This window comes from Necator americanus, chromosome II (assembly GCF_031761385.1).
Source record: "Necator americanus strain Aroian chromosome II, whole genome shotgun sequence".
Classification (NCBI taxonomy): domain Eukaryota; kingdom Metazoa; phylum Nematoda; class Chromadorea; order Rhabditida; family Ancylostomatidae; genus Necator; species Necator americanus.
The window spans coordinates 10,326,043-10,352,404 of NC_087372.1; the positions used below are offsets into that span (position 1 = coordinate 10,326,043).

General features: G+C 38.0%; 1 protein-coding gene across 2 annotated transcripts in view; it reads right to left on the reverse strand.

Moving 5' to 3' along the window:
• The window catches only part of RB195_017386 (uncharacterized protein), a gene marked incomplete at both ends in the record, with an annotated part of 36,189 nt that overhangs the window by 4,828 nt on the left and 4,999 nt on the right, over positions 1 to 26,362 (reverse strand). Inside the window, 2 exons of one of the 2 annotated variants that reach the window (XM_064184363.1) lie at positions 398 to 522; positions 3,567 to 3,638. In XM_064184363.1, coding sequence (XP_064040245.1) covers positions 398 to 522; positions 3,567 to 3,638 — 197 coding nt within the window. Of the gene's footprint in view, positions 1 to 397; positions 523 to 3,566; positions 3,639 to 26,362 lie in introns of those variants that run through there. The other variant, XM_064184364.1, reaches the window with a different exon arrangement.

Here is a 26,362-nt window from a genome sequence, read left to right on the forward strand (position 1 = left end):
TTCTGATCTAATTTGTTACGGACCCAACAGAGTCCATGTACATTTGCGCGACCGCGACGCACCAACCGCAACCCTCATATTTTTTTGGGCAGATTACCTGACTAAAAGTCCAATAAACGTCCACGGCGAATCGATTCTCAATAGTGGGGAGATGACTGCGATCGCAGTAGTGCAGCGTGGCTAGTGAACGGCCGCTATCCCGAGGGCCAAGTTCGGCGAGGGTCCCACCACGCTGACTTCTACGGCAGGTCCGCCCGAAATACAATGGAGCGCGGCACAGAAGCAGAGATCGCGGATTTTTGGCAAGACTCGAGACTGTTGCCTAGACATGTGCCTGACACAAGGGAGTAGCAATAGAAGCAGTTAAAAACTAAAAAAAAATCAGAAAACTACTCACGTTGTAACTGGAGGCCGTTTCTTAAGACAGAAACGGTACAGATACACGACAGCAATGACAACGGCCAGGCCGCCGACCACTCCCGACACCAGCACAGCGATCGTAAACAGTGGTCGTTGCTCTTCCTGAAATTGTTGGACATTGAGAACTTGTTTGAATCAGGATAGAATAGTGGGATGGAACAAAGAGCATTGGACTCGTTGAAGTTTCAAATAGCAGGTGGAGTCTTTTGCATCCTCTCAAGTAACCGTAGGCAGTATCAAAAAAGTTATGCATGTGGTCGCCGATAGTGATATTAGCCTGGATGACCACAGTACATACGTAGTAAGAAGTTGAAAAGGTCGTCCGAGGTACATCACTATCCTTACTACGTACTTTATAATAATATCAATAACAATAGTACACGTTGGCGTTGATAGGAACATCAACATAGATCATGAAATAAATCAAATAACACAAAGATAAATGCACATTTCTTGGCAGATGCGGCAAAGCGATTGCCGCAGTGCATACGCTTTCTCGCCTCTTTAGCCTGCTCTAATCGAAGAGGGACCGCGGTCATCTGGACAAATATAAGTATATGCGACGGCATTGCATAGAATATTCTCACCAGACAAGAAATAGGAATTATGTGAACAGTTTCAGGAAAAGGTGCGGAGCTGGAGTGGCGCACTGGTCTAAGGCGCTGCACAGCGCGAAGGACTCTGAGATTCCAGGCCAGGGCTAAGCAAGCCTTCCATCCTCTGGGATCAGTGAAATTAGAAACCGGCGAAGGACCTGCGTGGCAGGCGCCATCACATCATATTGTTAGATGAAATGAGGAGAAATTAGGGTGAAAGCTTGGACGTGCCCATCAGATTCGACGCGAACTCACAGGGTTCGGCGAGTGTGAAGTATATGTGCAAGTCCCCAATGTTTCAGATAAGACGGCATGGGCAATTAGACGTGCCTTACAGTCTCATAACCGCCAGTTTCACAACATTGCCAAAATCGACGCAGCGACATGGAATGTCGGTACGTTGCGGGACGCTCGCCCCGAGATAGCGGTCGCACTGGAACGATGCAGGATTGCAGATCTGCGCGATGCAGGGAAGATGTTCCAGTAGCAAGGCAAAGGACATTAGGGATGGCTCCAAAGTCATCAGTGACAGTGATCCAAACACCGGGAGTAGAGTAGGACACACTGTGGTGAACCCCTCATCTACCAACTGGCGAAATCTCATCATCGCGAGAAAAAAGTCGAGAATTTCTTCTTGGTCAATAGAGACGATGTAATCTTCCTGATAGACCGGAGTAAAGTTGTAAAGCGATGGCATAACTACTTCGAGAGCATCTCAACAGAAGAGTTTTCCAATCCCCCAATTCCCCTAGCTCTCCCCACACATATGGAGGGTTCAAGAGACAACCATTGACGAAATCGAATCGGGCCTGAAACGAGTGAAGGTGGGAAATGACAGGTTGGACCGATCTAGCGTAGTTGGAATCCTGCAAAAAATGGAATAAGGGCAATCAGGCCGAGTGTTTACATCACAGGCCGATTGCACTGCAGTGTCGCAGTATGAAGATCTTTGATAGCATCAATGGACAATTCAAGACATCATACATCGCCCACTCATCAGCGCGGTTTCGTCACCAACTGCCACACCTCAATGCTATTCACGCTATGACGCTGCTCTTGATAGATACATAAATGATTGTGTGAATACCATAACAGAAGACCTCCCAGTGTTTTTACCTTGGATTGCACTCTACACCCTTGACGTCATGCTTTTGTCTCAAGAAAATGAAGAGCAAAACAGGAAACACAATTATGGTGCTATAGGATAAGACGTTCCTAGCCTCGCAATGAACGAGCTTGTCAGGTCAAACAAGGAACAGAAGACCGGCGAATATAGAAAGCTTTTGCGCTGGAAGCACTTCGGTTATCACATCTATGGGTATCAAAAAGAACTTTAGAGACAATCGAAAGAACCAAAGATATCCAGGACACATGCTGACGTAATTCTGGAAGATCTGAGGAAATCGCTTTGGAAGTTGGGGTCCGTCTAGTAAGTCAGCTTAACAAGTCAGTTGTACGCAAAAGAAGATCTCAGATATTAAAGTGTCCAATTTTCGATGAACCCCGTCATGTGAAAACATTGTTCAGTTCTTCACAAGGGTATCAAGTGATTTTATTGCCTGAATTTTCGACAAGTCACCTTATTTAGAGCCTAAAAGGGCCGAATCGATTCACAATTATAGTCTTTAACTCTGTCCATCATGCATTGCTGTTAGTCTGCTACATTACTGATCGGGATGTTGGCTCTGAGTTTTGTTTGTATGGCTGCCCTAGATAGTTAATCAAAGCGTAGTTTTCAGCGTCCGCTCATTTCGTGCTCGCGCCTTGGAGCGAGAATGACAATCTTAATCACAAGTTGATATTGTCGCCTGACGCGTCTTCGCCGAGATGTCGTCCTCAAGCATACTTCTGTACAATCTTCTCGATCTTCTACGAGAGCGTGCACAGTATCAATCCATTCGCCAGTACTCCACAGCCCGCGAAACCTTACGTCTCGCTTGAACTGCCTATCCACGCCGACCGAGTGTCTTCAAGTCCATTTCACCACCTCAGTCCAATAGTCCTCCTTTCCGTTTTCAGAAAGGCAAGCTTTCCCCGCTTAAACACGGATTCCTCAGAAATCGCTGAACGAGGCGATCTGCTGGTCTTCTCAGTAGATGTCAAAAAAAGCAGACGATTTTCTGTAGGTACGTTTGGTGGCGGTGCAAGATCCTGATATCTTCCACGTGTTATCCGCCGGTACACCACATATAATTCTGTACTCTTCATTGTGGCATAATCCAAAAGTAGTCAAGCAGCCATCTAAGCAGCTTCCTTTCTGTGAAGTCAAGCTTCCCCATCACCGTAGGCGGTGCTGCCCAGGCCTCCGATGGCATTTCGTTAAGGAGTTAAATGCAGACGTGGCCTTGGTGCATCTTTGCTTACCTATATTTGGCGTTGTTTTTCAGCATATAGCCCACATAACAGAACTCATCGACGAGGTGGATCGATTGATCGTCCACCATTCTGATGGTGCTATGACGATGTTCCCAGGACACTTATAGACTGCTTTTTGTATGATGTCATCGACAGCGAAGTTCAGGAAGGATTTGCCTATGTCCCTTGTCTTACTTCAGTCACCACTTCAAATGGTGTTGTACATCCGGGTGGTGTTCGCACTGCAGTAGTTGTTAGTTGATTCATGTCTTCAAATAGGCGAACGAACTTTCTTGATACTACATTGGCGCGAAGCGCTTTGAGAAGACGGTCTCAATGAGAAGAACCGAAAGCGTGCTTCAAAGTTGAGAAAGACTAATTGCATTGGCTTCGAATACCGCTGCGAGATTTCGATCACTCTCTTGACGATGAACACCTACAGAATCGTTGGATAGATCAGCCAGGACGAAAGCCAGCTTGCCCGTCTCGTGTTGTTTCTTCGCGATGTTTAATAAGTCGCTTCAGGATAATCCGCTCCAAAACATTGTACATAGCACGCAAAAGAGAGATTCCTCGATATTTCCTTGGGAACGTGAAGGATAACTTCCTTTGGAGGGGAATTCTGATAGCGTGTCTTTACGAATCAGGTATCCTTTCGTGTATTTATTGTATATTGAGCGGATGATCTTTGTCGTCTTACGAATCTTAGAAAGGGAAAGATGTTTCAGCATTTCTGCGCTAATTACGTTGCCTCCACCAAATTTTCCATTTTTCATCTTTTGGGTACAGACCAAAACTTCCGATTCGGTCGACGACTCTTCATCAACATCTTATGTTTATCAACATACTGAAGTTCAAGAAATGATAGCGCTTGCCGGTTTAGCAAGGTTTTAATCGCTCCAAAGTGATCCCTCCAAACTGGCAGTGTTGCTTTACTGACAGAAACTCCACTGACAGTGTTGAGGGCCGAAGAACACTTCTTCATCTTCCAGCTGGACTGCTTTAGTGAAGCATTTTCTTTCGGTGGGTTCTTGCCCTTCCACGCCTTTTCAAACTCCTTTGCTCTTGATGTCCATTCGTTATCCCAGTCTTATTGCAGTTCGCTACGTAACTCCCTTCTCAGATGTTTTCTGGAATGAAATCACCAGTAAGTCCAAGTTCGACCCTCCTTGAATCTTGGCAATGCAGTGGCAATGAGTTGAATCGTGCACTACTTTGTTTGAGTAGACCCAAAAATGTTATTCCTTTATTTTTATTTTTTTATCTCTTATTCTTATTTCTTATTATTTCACCTTTATTCTTATTAGCATTTCGACGTCATCGCCTTCTTCAGAGCCTAAAACTCCTTGTAATCTACCCCTCAAACGCCTCGTTACCCAACAAGATATGACCTAGCAAAGAGACTACTCAAAGACAACGTCAGAGAGGCAAACCACAATAGCGCTCATCTTGATAGCTGTTAAGCCGCTATGTTAGCGGACCACCGATTGTTTGACTTGCGCAGCTAATAGTAACTAATAACGATGTCCCTTGCTTCTGACCCCGTAGGTCAAAACCCGTACAGGTCTTGATACGGCGCCAGCTCGTTGATCACAGCGATGCATCCTTCCTTACGATTCATGGTTGGACTTCTGGGTGCTATTTAGAAGGCTTCCAATGTTTTCCGCGCTAGAACGTCGGATTCGGGTGACAAAATCGTGACTGCTATTTTGAAATGGGTGTTTTCATTAAAAGAATTCACCAGTGCTGTGGGAGACACATACAGAGTTGTAGGTGTATCTTGCACGCAGATGCAAAAGGAACCTTCTTCCACAGCATTTGAACCGGAAGCGTTTTCCTTGCAGCGTCCTGGATGCACTTTGTCAGGAAGCCCGCATCGCAATACATCTTCCTGCTCCATACTCCAAACACAACATACATAGAATAGACACACGTTGAGAAGAACTAAACTGTGGTGGGAGTCGAATGCAACGTCTCAGACAGCTCTGAATAGTTGGATATCCGACTGAAGAATGTTCCTAGTCAGAATGTAAAAAGTTTGAAAGTCCTCTTTTTCTGCTTGCGCTGTTCTTAAGACATCAAAAGGTTAACTCCTGCCGCTGAGTACTGAATACGTGAGCTAATAGAATCGATGATTCGTAAAGAACATGAAATTGGTTATGAGGCCTTTCTGTTCACATAAGTCGACCAGGTCACCGTTATCCGAGGTGCACCTTGCTGAATAATACGATTCTCCTAGCACTCCGGATTGTTGTTCAAGTCAGATCTGCGCAGTTGTATCTTTTCCGACAGTGGCCACCTCCTGACTGTGTTCTTTTAGAATCAACGCATTGAGCTCATCACAGAAGACGTCCTTATTGTTGCCATCAGCGGTTCTGGGCATCAGCAATCCAGAGCTGACGTCCTGTGGAATCTCGCAGTCGTGAAAGGCGCTTCTATACGCCGTTGAGCCAAATCCCTCCACCACGTTGTTGTAATCGTCCCTCAAAGCAACAGCGCAATCACCTACTTTCTTCTCATCGGCATCGCAGCAGTATTGTATATTGCTGTGATGTGGGGTTTTCACCGTATTATTTGCGTAGTATAAACCCGCACTGGATACGTTGTATTCTTGTGTGGCCACCCTGCTGTTGCCCTTGCCGCAGTGTAGAAAACGAAGTGCAGAAAACGGCACACGGAGATATCGTAGAAGCCGAGATGGGGTGGCTTCTTGGAGTTCACTCGACAGTGTGTGGCATTTCAGCTTGACGAAACGAATGTTGTTGCCAAAGGCTCCATGCTCCCTTCAGGTAGTTGTTCTTTCAGGATGTGGGGTTTGGGGATTTGCGGGACGACAACACTTTTCCAATGTATGGGAATCTTGTACCATGTAACTGTGTACGTTATACAATTGATATAGCTCGTACCTTTCCAAGGCGTATACTACAATCCCTAATTGCGTTTACTATAAGCGGGGCCACCACGTCCTGGTAGCAATCAGACTCGTATGCGCGGCCCTAGGATGAGAAATGAAGGTAAATATGATAATGATCAACTAGTGGACGTGTTTGGGAAATAGCCGTACTTTTTCTTAACCTGCTTTACTAAACTTGGAAGCGTACAGGACATGAACCGCGATATTATCCAGACTAGAAACTGATTGAAATCTCATATGGGTAACGTACTATTTCCGCTAAGTAAAGCACATCACAAAGCGGCGCGCTTTCACATACCTATTTGAAAAAAAAAACCGTTTCCGATGTCGTTTTTCAGGACGATTACCGACTTATTTCCGCAACCCGAAATCTACATTTGCCCATAGAGACCCCAACATGGTGGAATTCAGAATAGGCCGCCTTAAATGAGATATAACAGCGTTTTTTAGTATCCTTGCATATTAGCTCAAATAAGCAGCTTTCTTTGCACTTTTTTTTGTCTCTATTTTATGTTCTAACGACGTCAAAATAGAGGAAAATTACGGAAATGAAGTCTCAAGTTGTAGTTCATTTTCACATGTAGATATATTCGTTTTACGAGTGAATGTTTTGCTTGTTTTCTTTTAATTTATGGAATTTCGTAATTGGTAAGTTTTAGTGAACCGTTAGCAATTCTCCCAACAATCAAAAGACACAGACACACAGCGAATCAGAACAGTCCTCTGAGCAAACCGCTTTGAATTCCTATAAGTTTGGAGTGTTAGACTAATCCCTTTCTGGAACCAAACACATTTCGAGTCTACAATGAAGTACCAGTGGTGGAATAAGAGAGAAACTCAGGGAGGTCAAAAATGGAGAACTAGAAACATTTGTCGGAAATTCCAAACGAAAGTCGCGGAATTTCCAAATTGGAAAAGCAGTCATCCTGAAAATCGTTGGAACATTGTGAATAGAATAATTTATTTGTTGTAAAGTAATCAATTTATGGAGTTTTATGAATATTCGTATAGTGTTGTAGGACTGAATTTCGGAGAGGAACAAGAGCAAACTAAGGGCAACTGTTAGTTCAGTGGATTTTTTTGTTTGTTTATAGAATTTGATAAATATTGGAGTTACGTGAAAGTACGTCCATAAGGTGAATTTGTGAAAGTAGTCGTTTATTGGGCGATATTATTGAAAATGGTGCTGAATTCCCTCCAAGATTACAGAGGTGAACGTGCTTCAGTCTTCTATGTACAGGAGTTCAGTCGCATTCTTTCAGTCACCAGCAAGTTCAATGTTGATCCGTTCGGTATTGGACTAATCTACAAGGACCGGAAAGAAATGAATAATGCAAAATCATGGTCCAATGAGGACTAGGACCCAAAAAGGAGACTTCATACTAAAGCTGAAATCAAAACCACCAGCTGCATGAGAATCATGGGAAATTTGGATTAGCACCGAGAAAAAATAATTAACAATACCATTGAAGTTTTAAAAATTGCAAATGGATTAGATGAATAAGAAGGCAGCAGAACCTTCGCTGACTATATACATACTTTCGTGAGTTCAAAAGAAAAAAAAGGAAAAGAAAAAGAAAAAGAAAAAGAAGAAGAAGTCAGGAAAGAATGAGATGAATGACAACAATTTGTCTCCAGAAAATTCTTCGTGGGAAAACGAGTTGTCCTTTCAATTTCGAAGTCCCCTATAAATTTTTGGAAAGCTTCAGGAGTCGTTATTTGGCCAAATTAGCATCGTAAATTTTTCTAGCACTTGCTAACAGAAGGAAAAGAAAAGTTGAAGGAAAAAGAAGAAAAAAAAGAAGAAAAAGGGTGGTAAAGTTCATTCATGTTAAATACACACCGGTAAGAAACTATTTCGAAGAAAAACAAGAAAAAGGATACAGATGCACGACACCAATGGTGGTTCTATTCGGGTTACGGTAGGCGGACGAGAAACGGAGGCGTTCTCGGTAAGGAGATGTTTGGTTAGGGGAAAAAGGAGAAACGATTGAAAAGTGAGTATAAAAAATAATTCAAGGAAGAATCTAGAAGAATTACAGCATAGGTGATAGTATGTAAAATGCTTGGAAATAATTCTTGCTGAGTTTTTTTTTCCAACAATTTAGAAGGTTGAATTAATTAAGAACACTGGGGTTTGACCCAAAATCCTTCGAAATTGGTCATGGACCAATAGAAGGGTTTCTAAAATGCGATAAATGTACGGATTTTGGAAAATGTGGACGAGTTCACGGCGGTGCGGTTCTCACATGTTAACACAGGGCATAGCATGTAAAAACACCTGTTAGACAGGTAGTGCGGTGATCTCGTACATCGAATTAGTCTAAAAATGTAATTCTTAACCTGAAAAAAAAAAGAGTGGACGAGTTTCCCGGTGCAGGCTTATCTTCAGGGTACATGCATGATATATGTCACGTGAATATGTGATGGTCCCATTATTCTTGTAAACTCGTTTGCTGAGTTAATCACCGCATTTTTCAGTAACTTTCGGTTAAATTTGGGGATAAATAGGGTTTACGCGAGGAAAAAATCAAATGTTCAAACAGTACATCTCACAACTCGTCCAAACCGCAAACAATCTGCCGGGATGATTTTGAGCGCTGATTCCAGCGAAAATTGAGGAGAAATGCAAAATAAAATAAGTCATCATATAAAAGTAGAGTTAGAAATATTGGAAAAATAAATCAATCAAGAATGAAAATTTCTGAGCGGAACAGATTGTGAATGTTAATGTTTTGCCTTTTTTCGGCCTCCATTTGTCCGATCCACACTTCCTGCTCAGATAACAACATCAATACATCATTAGGAGAATATGATTGCTGGAACAATGTGAAGAAGAATGAACGAAATTTATCGAATATTCGAAAATTCGACTATTCGACCAATTTCATGGTATTGAACATCCTTAAGGAAGCTAATCAACGATGATGATGATGAGCACGTGATGTGTCCGTGAAATCTAATACGTTCAGGCGCAAATTTGCATCTTTCGCGTACACATGAGAAAATGTTGTGAGAAATGGAGATGCGCGTGAAATAGGGGCATCATTCATGCAATGCCTCGTAGATATATGCATGTGTTTTCGTTCTTTAGTCGATTTTTCATCGTTATTCCTTAGAAAATTATTTATGGAGAGGGCGATGAATTAAATTTATGTTTAAGGGATCCAGTACGAGTTTTTAGGTGTTTTACACAGAAATTAAATATTTCTACGAAGACAAAAGACGGTTCAGAATGAAAAATAACGCTTGAAAATAAAGAAAACACTATAACCAATCACAGTCATGAGTTCTTCAGGGAAAAAAGGGAAAATACATAAAAATTTAATTCTTTGCTTGTCTCATTCAGAAATGTCATATGATTGAGCGTAAGCATCAGTTCGAAATCAATAGATTTTTTGAGCTAATAGGATTAAATATGATCTTTGCATTTCCTTCCTTTTTTCAAAATAGTATTAGGATGAAAAAGGTTTCCATTTGCGGAATTCTGAATTTCCCAAATATTTTGCTATCTTCCAAACAATAAATTTACAAAAAAGAAAAAAATCCACGAAAGAGGCTGTACAAGAAAATTCTCCATTAAATTTTTTTGCTTTTTTTAAGGTTTGCAAAGAGTATGGTGGCAAAAAAAAGCAACGAAAAAAAAACATCGGGAAAAAGATCATATTTCAATGGAATTGAAATCAGAGTATGATTTTCGGAAGAGTAATATAACCCGTAAAAGAAGAGGTTTAGCTAAAATTCCGAAAAAAAAAAATCTGCTATGCGCAATAATTTACCATAATTTTTTCCACGGATAACCTCGTCGAGGACGCCAACGTAGTGCCACTAGAAACGTGACTTAGGCATATTCGTTAACCTTGTGCGATTTTAGTTTGTTTGCAAGAATTTTCCAGAAACAAAATCAACACTTCAAGAATTAAGAGCCAGCGACAAGAGCTAACGAAATTAAACACCACAATCCAGAAAAACTAGCTGTGCATTAGGTTACACCTTACAATATCATTCGTTAAAACCATGCCCAGCCGTCTCGATTCGTCGTAAAGAAAAAACGCGGCTATATGCGCTCAAGGATAGTCGCACAGAGCACGTAGTACAAAATTTCAAAATTTTCCGGGATTTTCTACTCAAAGTCGTCCAGAAATAGGATGCGATGAAAAATCGTTACTGGGAATGCCACGTAATCGATGTTGGATCGAAAAAGTGCATTAATTGAATAATTGAGTATGTTAGCAAGGCAATTTAATTATAGGAGGTCATCTCGAGGTCGAAAACTTCTTTATATCACACAATTAGCAAACTTAACGAATTTGTCTCCTTTTTTCCAAAAGATGTTTTGAGATGAAAGAATCATGCATGAATTCTGTGGAGAAAACGGCTTAAAACATGAAGATCTGAAGAAAATGAGGCAGATTCAGACTTTCTTTTCGGAAATCTTAACAAAGTGGTGGGTCCCGTTTGCCTGGGTTTCCTTTACCTTTTCCAGGAGTATTAGTGAAATTTTAGAAACAAAATTAGAAAATTATCGAATATCTAGGATTTAAAGTAATTCTCCTCACGGGGAAAAGTTTGGAAAAGAAATTAGTCTTCAGCAAGGAAAAAAATCCTGTCTAAATGAGCAAAAAAACCATGATCAAAAGATTTTAAGAAATCCAAGACGGCAGTGCAATGCTCCAGGAAATTCTGTAAAGGATGGAGATGGCCAATCCCCTGCGGCGCTACAGTAGATGAATTATTCGAGTGACGTTGCTTTTGCTGTACGATAGCGGAGTTACCAAACGACTTCTTCGCGCTAAACCTTTAGCTTTGTATCTAGTGAAAAAAACGAATCCAACGTAAACTAACCGTTTGACTCTTTTCTAAAAAGTTAGTTTGGTATCAGCTGGAAAAAAAGCATGGGGAATTGCAAATATCCTCTTATATTCCTACGAAAAATGGGGAAATCTCGTGGAAAAAGAATATTTAGAAAATGAGATGAGCTCTGTAGGAGTTTATGCACAGAATTTCACGCTGGCATCTTTGATCTGATATATTTCCTGGTGTCAACTGAACTTCGCCCAGATCCTAACGATATACACAGAAATTTGCGTGGGCGTACGAAATGACCAGTAGAAATGAGATTCGCCCGAGATCCAGCAGCATATTTATCTGGAATGGGCGGAGCTAACAGTAAAATTTTCAACGACAGAGCAAATGGATGTACTTTATAGTCAGATAATGACATCAGTGTAGTAATATAATTTTTCATGGAGATGTGCACGAAAATGAAGGAAAGTCAATTATAGTCTCATAAACGCTTCTTGGAAGTAATAACTTAAAATAATGAAATTACAGAATTTTTTTCTGAGAAGAAAAGGTGAAGTTTAGTTCATAGAAATGCCCATGGAAAAAATAACGAAGAAATTAGTCTAAAATACGTTTCGCAAAATAAAGTTATAACAATAAGCGAAATGTTTGGAAATATGGAAACAATGACAGAAACAGAAGTATAAAATTGATGTTCTCCGAAATCTACGAATTCTTCTTGAATTATTCAAATTTCTGTTCCTACAAAAATAAGAAAATCCCTTCCCTTTCTTATAGCAACAAGTTTAAAAGATAAATGCAGAATCCTAGAGTTTTCCACATCAAAACATTAAAATGTGAAGCTATTTTCTTAGGAAATCATCGAAGAGGACCATCGAATAGATGAAAAATAATATAATATAAATAATATTTACTAAATAATAATCCTTTGTTCGACTATTTAAAGTGAACATCAACAGAAAAACTAAAAAATATTGTATAACAAGGAAGTTAAACCTTAGGAAATGAAAAACGACGACAATGGGATGAAACATTCAAATGAAAAGTGGAAATAAACCGAAGAAATCGCAATCACGGCAATTTTCCAAATTACATTCCCAGCAATAAAATTTGAAAAAAAGAAAGATCTTACAAGACATTTTAAAGAATCAATAGTAACGCAAGAAAATTAGAGTCCAAGAAAAAATATCTAAAACAGCGCGAGCTGCTGGCTTCGTCATCCTCTCTCGCTGTCAAAGGCATCACCTCACAAATCTGAGGTGGTACGGATTTCAGGTGGAGTATTCTTATACGGATCGAGGATTATGGAGAGGAGGGTGGATCGGCCATCTCTTCCTAACTGCCGCAAAAACGGCCCAGAGGATGCGGCGTGTGCACACGGCTGGCACGCTCCAATCGAACTCGTTGCAGAAAATAGCGAGCCGGATCGCCCGAAGCCGTATCGTCCGGACCGTTTTTTACGGCAATTAGAAAGAAATGGACGGATCACCTTTCCCTCCATAATCTACTACCCCGTTATACGAATACTCCACCTGAAATCCGTACCACCTCAGATTCATGGGGTGATGCCTGTAACATTGTTTTTTCAAACAGAAAAACTTATTTGGAAAGGTAAGTGTGCTTGAAAATACACAATAAATACAAATTTAGATATAAAACCGAAAAAGAGTCTTTCTATAGATTACCTTAGGAAGGGCGAAAGTTTCTTTGCATCCGTAAAAGTTATGGTCAGTGTAATTGGAAAAAGATTAGCTGTTTCCACCTTCAATAAATTAAAAATATATAAATTAAAAATAAGTCAATGTCAATAGCATCGATAGCTGCTTGAAGACACTTTTGCCGACGTACCGATATCCATCAAATATTCCAGCAGTTCTCAGCGTATTTCGCAGAGCCTAAGTGAACGATACGCGTAAAAAATCTATGAATTCAAAATTTGCAGGGAAAGACATCGTCTGCGCAACACAGATGTCCGTGAAAAGGATGCATAGTCTCGATTACGTCTGAAGGTCAACTTCCACCCAGTTCTACACGATACAAAATAAGAAATGCAGTCATGTTGCCATTGATCCACGTTTTCCTCGTCTTGTCCCGCTCCTTATCAGCTATCCCTGCACAGCACTGTTGGAAATGTTACTCTGTCTCCTCGCTCACATTCTCATGTTATCTTGCAAATTTTATCACACATTTTAACCTGAGATTCGTCCTGTGTGATGTACGAAGCAAGACTGTGGCAATACCTTAGGAAATTTTGAAGTAATTCAGTTAAGCTTTACGCGGATAAATGTTAGGAGCTTAAGTCAACATCGATGAAGTCGATCGATATGATTCGAGACAAAACCTTACTACTTCTAGGATTTCCAGGTGTTGATTAAATGGTCAAATCGGGAGGAATGGCGTGTCTTTAAGGGTATATGACCAAAAACATACCGAATTCCTCCAATTCCCACGTTTGAGGAAACGCTGACTTCAGATGGTCGGACGGGAGTGCGGACAGTTCTGCGCTCCATATTATAGAACAGTCATCCTTTCCCCAAGTTTCTGGACTTTTGAGTAATCAAAAATTAATATGAGAATTAAACAGTAAAATTGACTGGTGTTGTTATTTTTATTCACCGTTCTATACGAAAACTGGGGTAAACAGATAACTATAACTGATCCCCTTAGTTCTTACTGTACTGAGAATTATTCGTCTCGTTAATGCAATGAATGTTCTAACAAAGCAGCAGGAATGGAGGAAAGTGATAGCCGTAGCCAAAATTAAGCTGAAATAAAACTGACCAAGGTTTGTAGTTTCGAATTAGGAATTATTAATTAACTAGGAATTATTTAGGAAAATGGAAATTTGGAAACAAAATCTAAAATTGAACAAAAAAAACCATTTATCATTCATAGAAGGGCTTCGAAATGAAACTCGGGACAACTCTCAAGATCAACGACCTAAAGAAGGAGCTAAAGGATAAAGAGCGGTTTCATTTTAGAATTTTTTGTTTTTTTTTTTTCCGCAATACGATAACGTCCTGTATATAACAGCGGTCGTAATGAGCCCTAGTGCTAAAATCTGTCCTAATACAAAAATGCAAGCTATGAGTTCCCATATAACCTTGTATAGTCATTGTGGGGGAAAGTGAAATTTTAGTATCTGTCTCGAATTCAGGGATATTTAGATTATTGTTGAGCAAAACATGCAAAACATGCATTTAAAGACTTGTAATTATTGAATCTCTCACTTGTTTACGGTACGTTTCCTATCACGTTTCGCTATAAGAAACATCCTAAGAGAGTGCAGATCTGTCGAAAACGACATAAACGAGACAATATCAGATAAATGAGATGATGAGAGGATTGTCCTTTGTCAAAAAAGAGGAATATTAGGAGCTTGACAGAAAAGAGTCGTCGTAAACAGCAATAAGAAACGTAGGAAAAACTACTACAGCAAATGACATTCCCTTTAGTATGCCTATATTGCAAAATCATGGCAGTAGAAATAGTTGGTTGGAGAATTTACTACAATAGTGCACACGTAAAGGGACATGCTGGAAAATAAGAGGATATTCATACTCAACGGTCACTGCCTATGATGAGGCATTTCTAGATTTTCTAATATCCAACACACTTACTTGGATATTTTTTAGAACTTAATATATTAAAAAATAGCTCAGAAACAACACTCATTATCAAAAAAAAGGAGCACAAGAAACATGGAGGTTTTAAAAAATTCGTTAAATTTGAGGAAGAAATCACTATTCGATGAATATAAAACAAAAACGAAAGTTTCTTCTGAATTGGAAATCTATGGAATGGAATCTAAAAGTGTAGAAATTGCAAAGAGCGCTGAAGCCTAACCATAAAAACAATAACAAAATCTTAAGGAAAAGTAAAAAAAATACGGAATAAAACATGGCAAAAATAATGAAATAAATTTAAAATAAATTCCCGTTGATGAAACCCTTGAGGAAAAGAAAAGTTACGTTCAAATCAAGATATGAAGTGAGATAAGATGAAGAGAAACGAAATGAATAGGATATCATGTGGATAGTTCGTAAGCCTCTGTTTCATCTTCGATAACCAAAACTGCACAGCTACTAAAGGTCATGGAAGCGCACCAATCAGAGCGTCGTGGCTCCGCCCTGCTTTCTGATACGTACCTCCTACCAATACCATTCATTCCCATTCACTTATTTGCTGAAACAAGAATCTAAACCCGTTCCGTAAACACTTATGACATAAGGCCGGAAAACGTTATAGGAAATTCCATCTGACAAACTGTGGGGGAAATTCTACTTCATTTTAATGCTCTTCCAAGGATATCCAGGTTCAAGTACAAGAGGATATAAGATACAATCCAATCAAATAGGACATTCAGCGAGCCTAGCATAGGAAACCTGAAACGGAGACTTTCTGCTATTTGTTTTTGCAAAAAAAGGAGAAAATTCTGGTAATAGGAGCTCAAGTAGAAAAGAATTTTTATTTTCGCTCCATGTGAAATTAAAAAAAAACTACTATTCACTTCAACTTAATTAATAAGTATCTGGCTCAACCTAAGAAGGTAAATAGCAGTTAATAACATTTTGTTTGGCATGAGGTGACTTCAGTGAATAGACGTGTCGGAATAGAAGTCCTATGCTTGATTTTTCACTGATCTGAAAAAATTTTTAAAATGACATTCGTAAAAAATAAGATCGGTTATTTTCATAGTTCAGAGAGTGAAACGAAAAAGAAAATTGCAAGTAAGCAAAACTTAAAAAGACCCAAAAGCAAATAATTTCGAAGGATGTTGCCGCCAGCGAGTTTTTTTTTTTGTTTAAGGTAGCAAAAGCATGATTTTGTATCATTGTTTATCCATTCTTCATTTTTTCCAGAGAAAGATATGATTTTTTCAAGGGCAGCAAAATTCTTCTTCCTTATAATCATAGCAATATCAAGCTGACCTTCTTAGAATACAAGGTGATGCTTGAAGAGGATTTTAAAAGGCTTCTGAGATTTCATGGCTTTCTTTCGCTCCCTTTCTTGCTCGCTAAAAAACTATTTCAATTTTCTCCAGGCGACACATATTTTTTCTTACCAATTTTCATTTGAAATGGTTTGGGTTTTCTTACAAATCGTCTGATTTTGCGATGTAAGTTTATCCGTACCAGACTAATCTTCCAAAAAAAACACCTTTAAGTTCAACACAACAACAAAAACCTTTTCGATGAATCTTGAGGTCAATTGAAAAAAATAGAAAAAACCAAGATTGTCTACTAACGCTATTGAGAATAGATTGAATCTAAGGCAATAACAAGCTTTTTCTTCTCTGATACTGTAAAATTTTTATTTCACATTCATGATCCATAAAAGGGAAAAATGGGAGAAATCAGTTACACCTGCAACACTAGTAGCAACAAATGCAATAAATCATGCAAGTTCCAAGTCTCTCATCACAGAAATGAGGGGACAAATCCAGGGGATCAAGGGATGATCCGTGGCTTTCGTGCTTGAAGAAACATCGCATTTACTCTCCATTAATGATATTGAACAATACAATAGACAATATTAACAATAATAATATATGAATATTTCCGAAACTCTGCTTGACAAGTGGCCACGAGGATAAAGTGCATGGATGGAACAGCTGTTTTTCTACTTAGACAAATAAACCCAGCAATTTTTTTTCAAATTTCCGATGCTGAAAGCCATTTGTTAGAGTAAGGCGCACCTAAGAAGTTAAGAGACCTGAAAATTAGCGGATTTCAAAGTTGACGATGATGGTATCACAAGAAAAAGAAAGAAAAAGAAATTGCAAACGAGGGAAGAATGAGAGATGAATGCCATTGAAAAAAAAATTATCTAGAAGTAGTAATAAGATAAAAGAAGCTAAGACACATTAATCACGATAATTCATGTTAGATTTAGTAGATTTCAGAGAAAAAAGTCATTATTTACTTGTTGCGAGCAGTTTAAAAATGATTTTTTCCTCACGTTTTAAGAAGAAAAAGAAGTGATCTTTTCAGATGTGGATGAATAATAAATCGACAAAATTTCCTCAAACCGCCAAGGTAAACATGCAGGAAAAGTCTGAGAAGCACTTGGTAACGTAATTGAATTTTGCAATCGAAAATAATCAATACTCTGACAAGAAACACTAGCTTTCCGGATTTTTTCGCGCATTCAATGTTCATATCCATTCGTAGCTTTAAATGTGTCACCCGATCTGGGGTGGTGCGGGTTTCGGGTGGGTTATGCCTAGATTATGGGGCTGATGGTGATTCCGCCCATTTCTTCCTAAAAAAAAAAAAAAAAAAAAAAAAAAAACACCCGGGAAGATGCGGCTTCGAGCGTTCCGGGGCGCTATTTTCTACAACGAGTTCGATTGGAGCGTGCCAGCCTTGCGCACGCGTCGCTCTTCTTTCTTTCTCCCTTCTTTTTTTACGGAAATCAGGAAGAAATGGATGGAATCGCTCTCTTCCCCATAATCCACGACCCCGTATAGCCATTGCCCACCTGAAACCGGCACCATCCCAGATCCCTGGGGTGAAGCCTTTAAGGATTGCTAGAAATATTCAACTATTTGGTACGTATATGTGGAATTCCAAATACATGTATTGAAGTTTTCATAGAAGCGAGAAAGAGCTATTCGTATTATAATACGTAGGTTGAGGGACAAGTTGTAGGTTTTTTTTAGAAGTGAAAATGCTTCAAAATTTAAAAAGAAATTTTGGAATGCTACAGAACATTCGAAAGAGAATCTCATGAGATAGTTTATGAGATAGGTCTAAAATGATTTTTTTTAATTTCATTTATTTTTGCTTTTTTTCGACACCATTTGTTTTCTTGTTTTTTTTTTTGGAGATGATAAAGCTACTAAAGATTGAACACACAGCAGAGTGGAGCTGTTTAGGGAGAAGGAGCAAAGAAAATAAAATAACTCATGCTATTTTTCTATGCTATTTGCTTCAAAACTGGGATTTTAATCCTGAAAACATGCGTTCCGTTTTCGAGATTGAAATTCCTTTTTCACCAATTTTTCTTGACCCAGAAGCTACTACAAATTATCATCGTACTGTTCTTCTAGTCATTTTCATCGAATTCCTTCTCTGGTTCAATGGTTTGCTTATTCTTTTTATATGTCTTTTCCGCATTGTCATTTTGTTCCAAGTCTTTTCGTCTTTTTTTAATTTCTGATTCTTGTTCTTTGCCCACCGTAAACAATACGAATATAAGAACCAGCTTAGGCAGCCTTATCATTTCGAGTAATTGCAAGAAAAAGATAAAAAAAAGACGGTGATGACGGAAATGCTCCGTTTTGCCGTTTTGCAAACTTGCTACTTTGTTTTAATGACCTGGAAAAGAATTTGAAATTTAAAAATAACAAAGGATTCTGCAACGAGAAGTTCTCTATTTAATTTGAATGTTCTCTTGTATTGAGTTCTCTATTTAATGATGTATCATATTTTTGAAAGTACTTCTAATTTTTCACGCAATTTTTACTTTGTAAAGAGGAAAAAAACGCTAACAATGTCCTTTCCAACCCGATAGAGCTCCAGGTTTTGGAGCTTTTCTAGCAAGAAATCACTTATTCTTTCTGTTACATTCAGGTTACGTCATAATTCCTCTATGTGCACTATGGAAGATTCTAAGATTCGATTTAACCCAAGTTCGGTTTGATGTAAAGTTATTCGCAAACAAATACAGCCTTTATGGATTAAAGGCATCACCCCACGAATATGAGGTGGTACGGATTTCCGATGGAGTATTCGTATACGGGATCGTAGATTAAGGAGAGAAAGATGATTCCGTCCATTTCTTCCAAATTGCCATAAAAAACGGCACGGCTTCGAGCGCTCCGGTGCGCTTTTTTCTACAACGAGTTCGATTGGAGCGCGCCAGCCTTGCGTACCCGCCGCATCTTCCGGACCGTTTTTAACGGAAATTAGGAAGAAATGAACGGAATCTCCCCCTCTCCATAATTTACGATCCCGTATGCGGATACTCCACCTGAAATCCGTACCACCTCAAATTCGTGGGGTGATGCCTTTAATACAATTTATTGATTAGTGCTACTTATAACCATACCCAGTTCTGTTCACACAGAATTGCTTCTTTTAGGGGAAAAGAGAAGAACTTTCTGAGCTTTCCAGAAATAATTAGACAAAAGACCAAAACAGCAACGGAATTGGAGTAAACTTTGTTTAAAGACCAACAAATCCATAAAGCTCTACTAATGTGGCATCTATTGCTAAACTGTGCCAAAGTTACATTTTTCCAAGACCATATATATCCATATACCTAACACCAGGATTTCGTAGAGCAAATAACTAGAAGAAGCTAAATATCCATCTGCAAAGACAATCCATTTATCTTCGGATGTGTCTTTGGTCTCTTTACAAAACCGAAGACAGCTCATACATAGCTGATGAACATATGCGGCAAAATTCTCCTGCTCCAGAATGGCACCAAAAATGGCATTACGGAATTTTGTGACACTACGGGGAGTACGATAGACTAGTTAATGTAGATTGTACGCAAATGCACAACTATTAGAAGAAGAAAATTAACTAACTATAGTTAGTGCCATTATTTGCAAAAAATAATTATGGAATGGAATATATATATATATTAATATAATAATATTAATATAGTAATAGAATATAATATACGGAGCAAAATTATAATATATTTAATTAAAATTAGATCTTGTTGTTAATTAGTCAAAATAAATAAGCATCATTTTTTTTTGCATGTTAGACGTATGAGGGCAATTTGCAATCGTTTAATGCATGAAAGAGGAGAATGCTGTTCACGTGCGTAAATAAGTGCTAAAAATATAGAACTAAGAAGGTTCTGTGACGAGTTAACAGGCATCAGATGTCGGATTAGCGGGGATTAGCAAGGATGTAGATATATAAGAGCAGTTTGTGGCGAGCACTGAGTCCTAGAGGAGTGGAAAAATTCCGACAAGAATAAGCACTAATCTGTGGCCAAATTTCTACTGGATAGCAATGTATCCAGCACAGATCAATTTATCCGCCAGAGAGCATTTATCCATGCGGCTTAGATGGGAACCCTGTAACTCCACATGATATTCGTACTCAGCAGGAATCAATGCGTTCTCAAAAAAAAACCACAGTCCTCAATTTCTATACGGTATATAGAGATCCTAGTCAATCCATTAATTCGTAACACTAATGGAACAATTATCGTTATATGGATTAGATTATTGTGTTATAATTTACGGACTAAATGCCGTAAAATCAATCTTTTTTCTGCTTTTTCACAAGAAATCTTTTTTTTTTTCGAGTTTGGTGCTGTAATAGTGCCACAATTGGCTGAATTCCCACAATAGCTTTAATGATCCTCCAGACCAACCTAATCATTTATTTGTACTTCTATCCATATATTCAGTTAGTCAGTAAACGGTCGCTGTGTAGTCAGCACCAGAGGTGTTCGACCAAGTGGTCGCAGCGCGAAGCGACGCGACGCGTCCGACGCGTGGGACATACTATGCTCACCTTAGTTTCTGCTCTGCCTCAATCAGAAGCGCGTTACTGGGCCAGTTTTGTTCAAGAGAATAAGCACAAAACATAATATAATACATAAGATACATAATATAATATAACTATGCATAATAAATACTATACGCTCAATTACCGTGTTCAGTAGATATAGTTAAAAAAAAATTTAATAATTACTAACATCAATATCACTCACTATGCATCCAGGAAAACTCCAAAATCCCAGTTATATACTCGTGATGATAGTTTTTTCTGGATCACGTGTTTGTGGGAAATCGTTACACTTCATTATTATCTCTGGATGGGAATTCGGAGAGGTCATGGAATTAGGGCAAACATAGTGCATGACCACACTGACATTAATTTGAAAAACAAGAACTTATTGTTTTCCTGATGAGTTTAAAGGTCCCGTAAAGTACATTTGAAATCAGCAGCTCATTTGCTTTCGAATAGTATTTTCAAAATTTAATTTTGCCTATTTCCAAGAATTCCGACGGTTTGCGACGGATTCTGGGACACAAGTTAGTAGCGGTGTAGTTTCTAGTCGATACGTCCAAACTCTGCTCAACAAGGCTAAGTTTACTAGCTTTTCATTGCGTGATCTTGCGAAATTCGGGTAGAAGATCCAAATCCATACGATGGTGGCTGTAAATTTATCTGGAAGCGTGGAAATCTTCGCGAAAAAGTGGAAAACTGATCGACTATGCTATTTTTACAGACATGACATAAACCAAAGGAGGAAGGGGAATGTTTTGCGATTTGTCATTGTTTGTTTTTTGAAGACAATAAATGTCACGTCAAAGACTGACATTTCGTTTTGACATTTCGTAGAGAATGATTCGTCACAAATATCTGGGAAAATTTAAGGAAATTTTCCTCCTTTCTATGTAGGTCGCCTTGCTCCTTAATTATTGCAATTGCGTGAATGCTGAACTAAAGGAAGGGATCAAATTATAGCCAATTTTATATTTTTTAGAATATAATTCACCTATTTACTAGAATTTAAATTTTTTTAAAATTAATTTTCCATTAGGACTCGACAATTTAGTTTTTTGAAATAAACTAATTGGATGTTCTAAAATTATTATATTAATAGACATATGTAGTAATTAAGAATTTTTGTGGATGAAAAAGTGATTGACTCGTCACGAGTCCTTTAGCGAAAGATAAAAAAAAGAAAAAAAAGGAAAAGGTGGCGAAGGGTTTCCTGCACTGCAGTAACCAAGAAGAAAACATAGAAAAAAAATAGGAAGAGCATCAGAAACGTTGCATGCGTTGATGTGTGCTCACGGATGGATATATCCATGCATAAAATTACTGGATACTCGCCTTTACTGTCATCATCATCGTCGTCATTATCTGACTCGATACATACGTGATAAATATGTACAGCAATGAATTCCCCAAGGACATCCGTCGCTTCTATGTGCACATTAATGTATCATGTATGTATGTGGTAGGTTGGTGTTTTCACATCAAAAATTTCACGAAAAAAAAATTAGTGCTGTGAAACGGAACAAAAAGAGAAGATAAAATTAATGAGGTGGTCATTCATTTGAAATCGTACAACTGTTTGCCGAACAAACGGAAGAACCATTGGTGCACGTTTTTAACAAACACCAGTTAATTTTTCTCTGAAATTTCGTCAATTTGTTTTTGGAACAAGTCAAACTAACAAATACGTTGAAATAATAATAATAATAGTAATAATAATAATAATAGTAATAATAATAATAATAATAATAATAATAATAATAATAATAATAATAATAATAATAATAATAATAATAATAATAATAATAATAATAATAATAATAATAATAATAATAATAATAATAATAATAATAATAATAATAATAATAATAATAATAATAATAATAATAATAATAATAATAATAATAATAATAATAATAAGTAATAATAATAATAATAATAATAATAATAATAATAATAATAATAATAATAATAATAATAATAATAATAATAATCGCCATCATGATCATTTACAAAAAGTTAATTAAAATCAATTACTTGACGTGCCAAAAAGAGAAATTTCCGTCATTTCTGTTCACTTTCACAAAATCGAAAACCTACACGACAGTCTTTTTGACACCTTTTATATCCAGACAAGAAACTGATTAAAATCTCATACGGATGGCGTCCCATCTCCGCCGAAGCGAAGCACCTCACATAGTAACCTCAAAATCCTCCCGTAGAGACGGAGAAACTTTGCTGTTGTTTAGTTTTTAGCAATGAGGAGTCGAATTATGAGAAATTCACTATTTTGTCCTCCTTTTTCTTCTACGCAGATACAGTTGCGCTGCGTTTCGTTGGGGATGTGGCGTACCTCATAGAAAAAAGTGCTAAAGTGTGATCTCATCCAAAAATGGGTCAAAACTAAGGTAGGGAGTCTAGCATTTTTTTTTGCATGGATGTGGATGTGGCTAATAATTTGCCAGTCTTCGACTTCTGTGAAAGGGAACTGAAATTTCTCCATTTTAAGAGTTCTGGAAAAGCTACAGTTAATTTTCAAATTGAGTACAGCACTTAGAAGTGCATGTATATACATATTCACTGTCTAATACATATCTACTGTCTGATAAAATATTTATATGCTAATGTGATAAATAGATCCACGTATTTTCGACAGATGCAAACGTGTAGAACACAAGAAATTTATAGGAGCACTTTTCTTCCTTAAAAAAAGCGATTTATTAGACTTTAGAGTAACCTGTACCTATTAAAAAAGAGATGCTGATGCTGGAAAGATATGGGATCATCCATCCTCAGCAATTCTTCACAACAGAAATTTAAGAATTTGCAAGGATTCGTATGAAAAATAACAGGAATTTAGAGGGAACTTAAGAAGAAATTCACGAAATTGTAACTGTACCGAAGGAAGCCGAAAAAAGTTTTCTTGACAGGATTCTCCATTTTCCCCTCAATAATCAAGCTTTACCTTAGACTGAAGTAGTGATCCGATGTTGATGTTTATCCCCTAGGATTTCCACAACTTTGCTGTTTCTATTTAATTTGCATCCTTTTCAAAGAATTACAATGGACTCGGCTCTAAAAATTTGTGGTATTGGTTGGCAGCGTCTTTGTAATTTTGAAGCCAATTTTCAGGAGAAAATGTCCACCCACACGGAACATGATTTAACGGAAGGCTATTCCTGGAAATGGCAGCCAAAAAAAAGTTTTTTTTAGGAATATTTTTACGAACATAGGACGACTATACTATAGAATACTAAAAAAGCTATAATTCTTTCTTTGATAATACTGTTTGGGTACTAAGAAGGTTTGTGACTAGGATTGGGTTCTGAAGAGATTTGAGTGGAGATGTGGTGGAACAGTGCCAGGATCGAGGGTCCGATAAAGTTGAAGGATAAAGTTTCTGGCGTTAATCAATCCGCTTGGGATGCGCCACCACGTTTACCTCAATTCAGAAACCTTTGAAGTTCAAGAACCTGTAACCGTCTATACAATGACTTTTGGGGCTAACCGATGTGTCAAGTCAGAGCTTTCACTCTCCCAGACAAGTCTGGTACCAATTTATCGACTTGGTGAGCACTAGGGCGGACTCGAACCTCCGATCGATCGTGCAGGAAGCGGAACCTCTAACCGCTACACTACATCCGCACCGAGGGTCATACTAATATACTAATACAATAACAATACTATATAATAATATAATAATGCTAATATTCCAAATCTAATACACTCTGAAGTTCTCTCCTTTCCTGTCATTCTTGCAAAAGCGACTCGAGTCTAAGGTCATGCTGGAAAGAAAAAAGCAGCGAAACTCACCGATTCCAAATTGAACAATACGGGAAGAAAGAAAAAGAATACGGTAGCGAGTAAAAGTGCGGATACGAGGGCATGTTCACATAAATCGAACAACCAATAGTAGACCTTGTAGAAGGCGTTCATCAATAAAATTAACGCTACACACATTCTGACGTCGATATGTGTAGGTTTCAACGATGATCACGTGGGATTTCTTATCCGTAGCGGATTACGCGAGTAAATCAGGATGTTGACGACTTAAACGGAAGCGGCAAGCGGCAATGCTCGTTTTCAGCCATGTTTCAATCGTATTATTATTCGCTACACTATTTGGGTTTGTCTAAGGCGCACGGCGCAGCTAATCAGCGCTCGCCGGTTGCACGGATCGTGGATAATCGGCCACTGAACTCTACGGATAACTAGCACTGCACTTCTCAGTGCACTGCAGTTCACACCGGCCAGAGAAATTATGTAAGGTGTTTTTTTTCTGGATCTTCGACCCCACTATCCGGTTAGGAAAGTTTCAAGCCACCATTTACGTGTGATCATGTGCCACTTTCGCGGGTTACTGTGGATTTGGACGAGTTGTGACGTGTTTGACTTCGACATAAATTTAAAAATTCTTCCAACTCAATTAGTGGTTCCGAAAAGAACTGTAGATTAAATTAGATTCATAGTCTATCTTGACAGCAAAACAGTCGCAACACGATATATTCTCGTGACATGATCGCATGTATCATATATCGATCGATAGTGCTGCAAATTCGTTCAGAATGCTCAAAACTTACACATTTGATCCATGTTCAACAGATATTTTCTAGGCACGCAATCAATTTTCATAATTTGTTTGTATCTGGCTCAAATTTAAGAAAAAAAAAACAATCTGCGTGTTTTAGAGACGGAGATAGATTGGAACGCTATCTAACTATTCGTAAATTCTACTCTTTTTTTTTCTCCAATCCCTCTTCAATCTTCAATCTCATAAAAATTTCCTCATCTTTTTTCTCTATTTTTCTTCTCTGCCTTTTTTATCTTTTTCTTTTATCGTGTTTTCTATTTTCGATAACTTCTATATATGTTCTGCTACACGCCGCTGGTTGTATTTTATTTTTATTCTTATACTTATTTTTTAATGTTTAATGTTTTCGCTGTTAAATTACCACTAATTCAATATGTCAGAATTTTAGGAGAAAATTTCATAGGATCTCATTAGTGGAACCGCTGAACTGAACAAAAAAGATATTTTCGTAGTGGTTTAAGGAAAAACAAAAGAAGAAAAGATTTCTCCTCATGAGATCCCATTTTGTCGTTTCCTTCTATCGAATATTCACAGTTTATGGAATAATGGATAAACAAACTAAACTAAAACTAACTACTAAATAGTTCTGACATGTTCAGTAAAAAATAGTAGGCAAAATAATCTAAAATAAATTTCAGTATTTCAGTGTTTTACATCTCTCAACTTGTAATACTTTCTCTTTTCAACAACTCAAACAGGACGAAGTCGGCTCGATTATGCTTCAAAAATTTCTACTCTTATGGATATTTTTATAAAAAAATATCAGCATTTCACGTTAGGTTTTAGTTTCTAACCTTATCGAGTTTTTTTTTTTGTTTAAATAAAAAGTAATGACAATAATTCTTCTACCAAGATAGAACTTTTTATTTTAAACAACGAAGGAATTCATAAGCGATATGAGAATCGATGAATCTGCAGTGTCAGAGCAGCCGAGCTTGTGGATTATCCTACGTAATATGAATCCTGGATTTGCATGTCATGCATGCACTATGCGCATTCACAAACATCCATGTAAAAGTAGCAGCAAGAGAAAATGGTCCGAAAAGAAAACCTGCATAAAGTGGGATTATTCTACATAGTTTACTGGGAGATACTTCATCACATCAAGAACTAATGAACTTTGTCCTAAGTTGAAGGAATTTCAGGGAAATTTTTTCACATCGAACAAATTATTACAGATAGGAATAAAGGC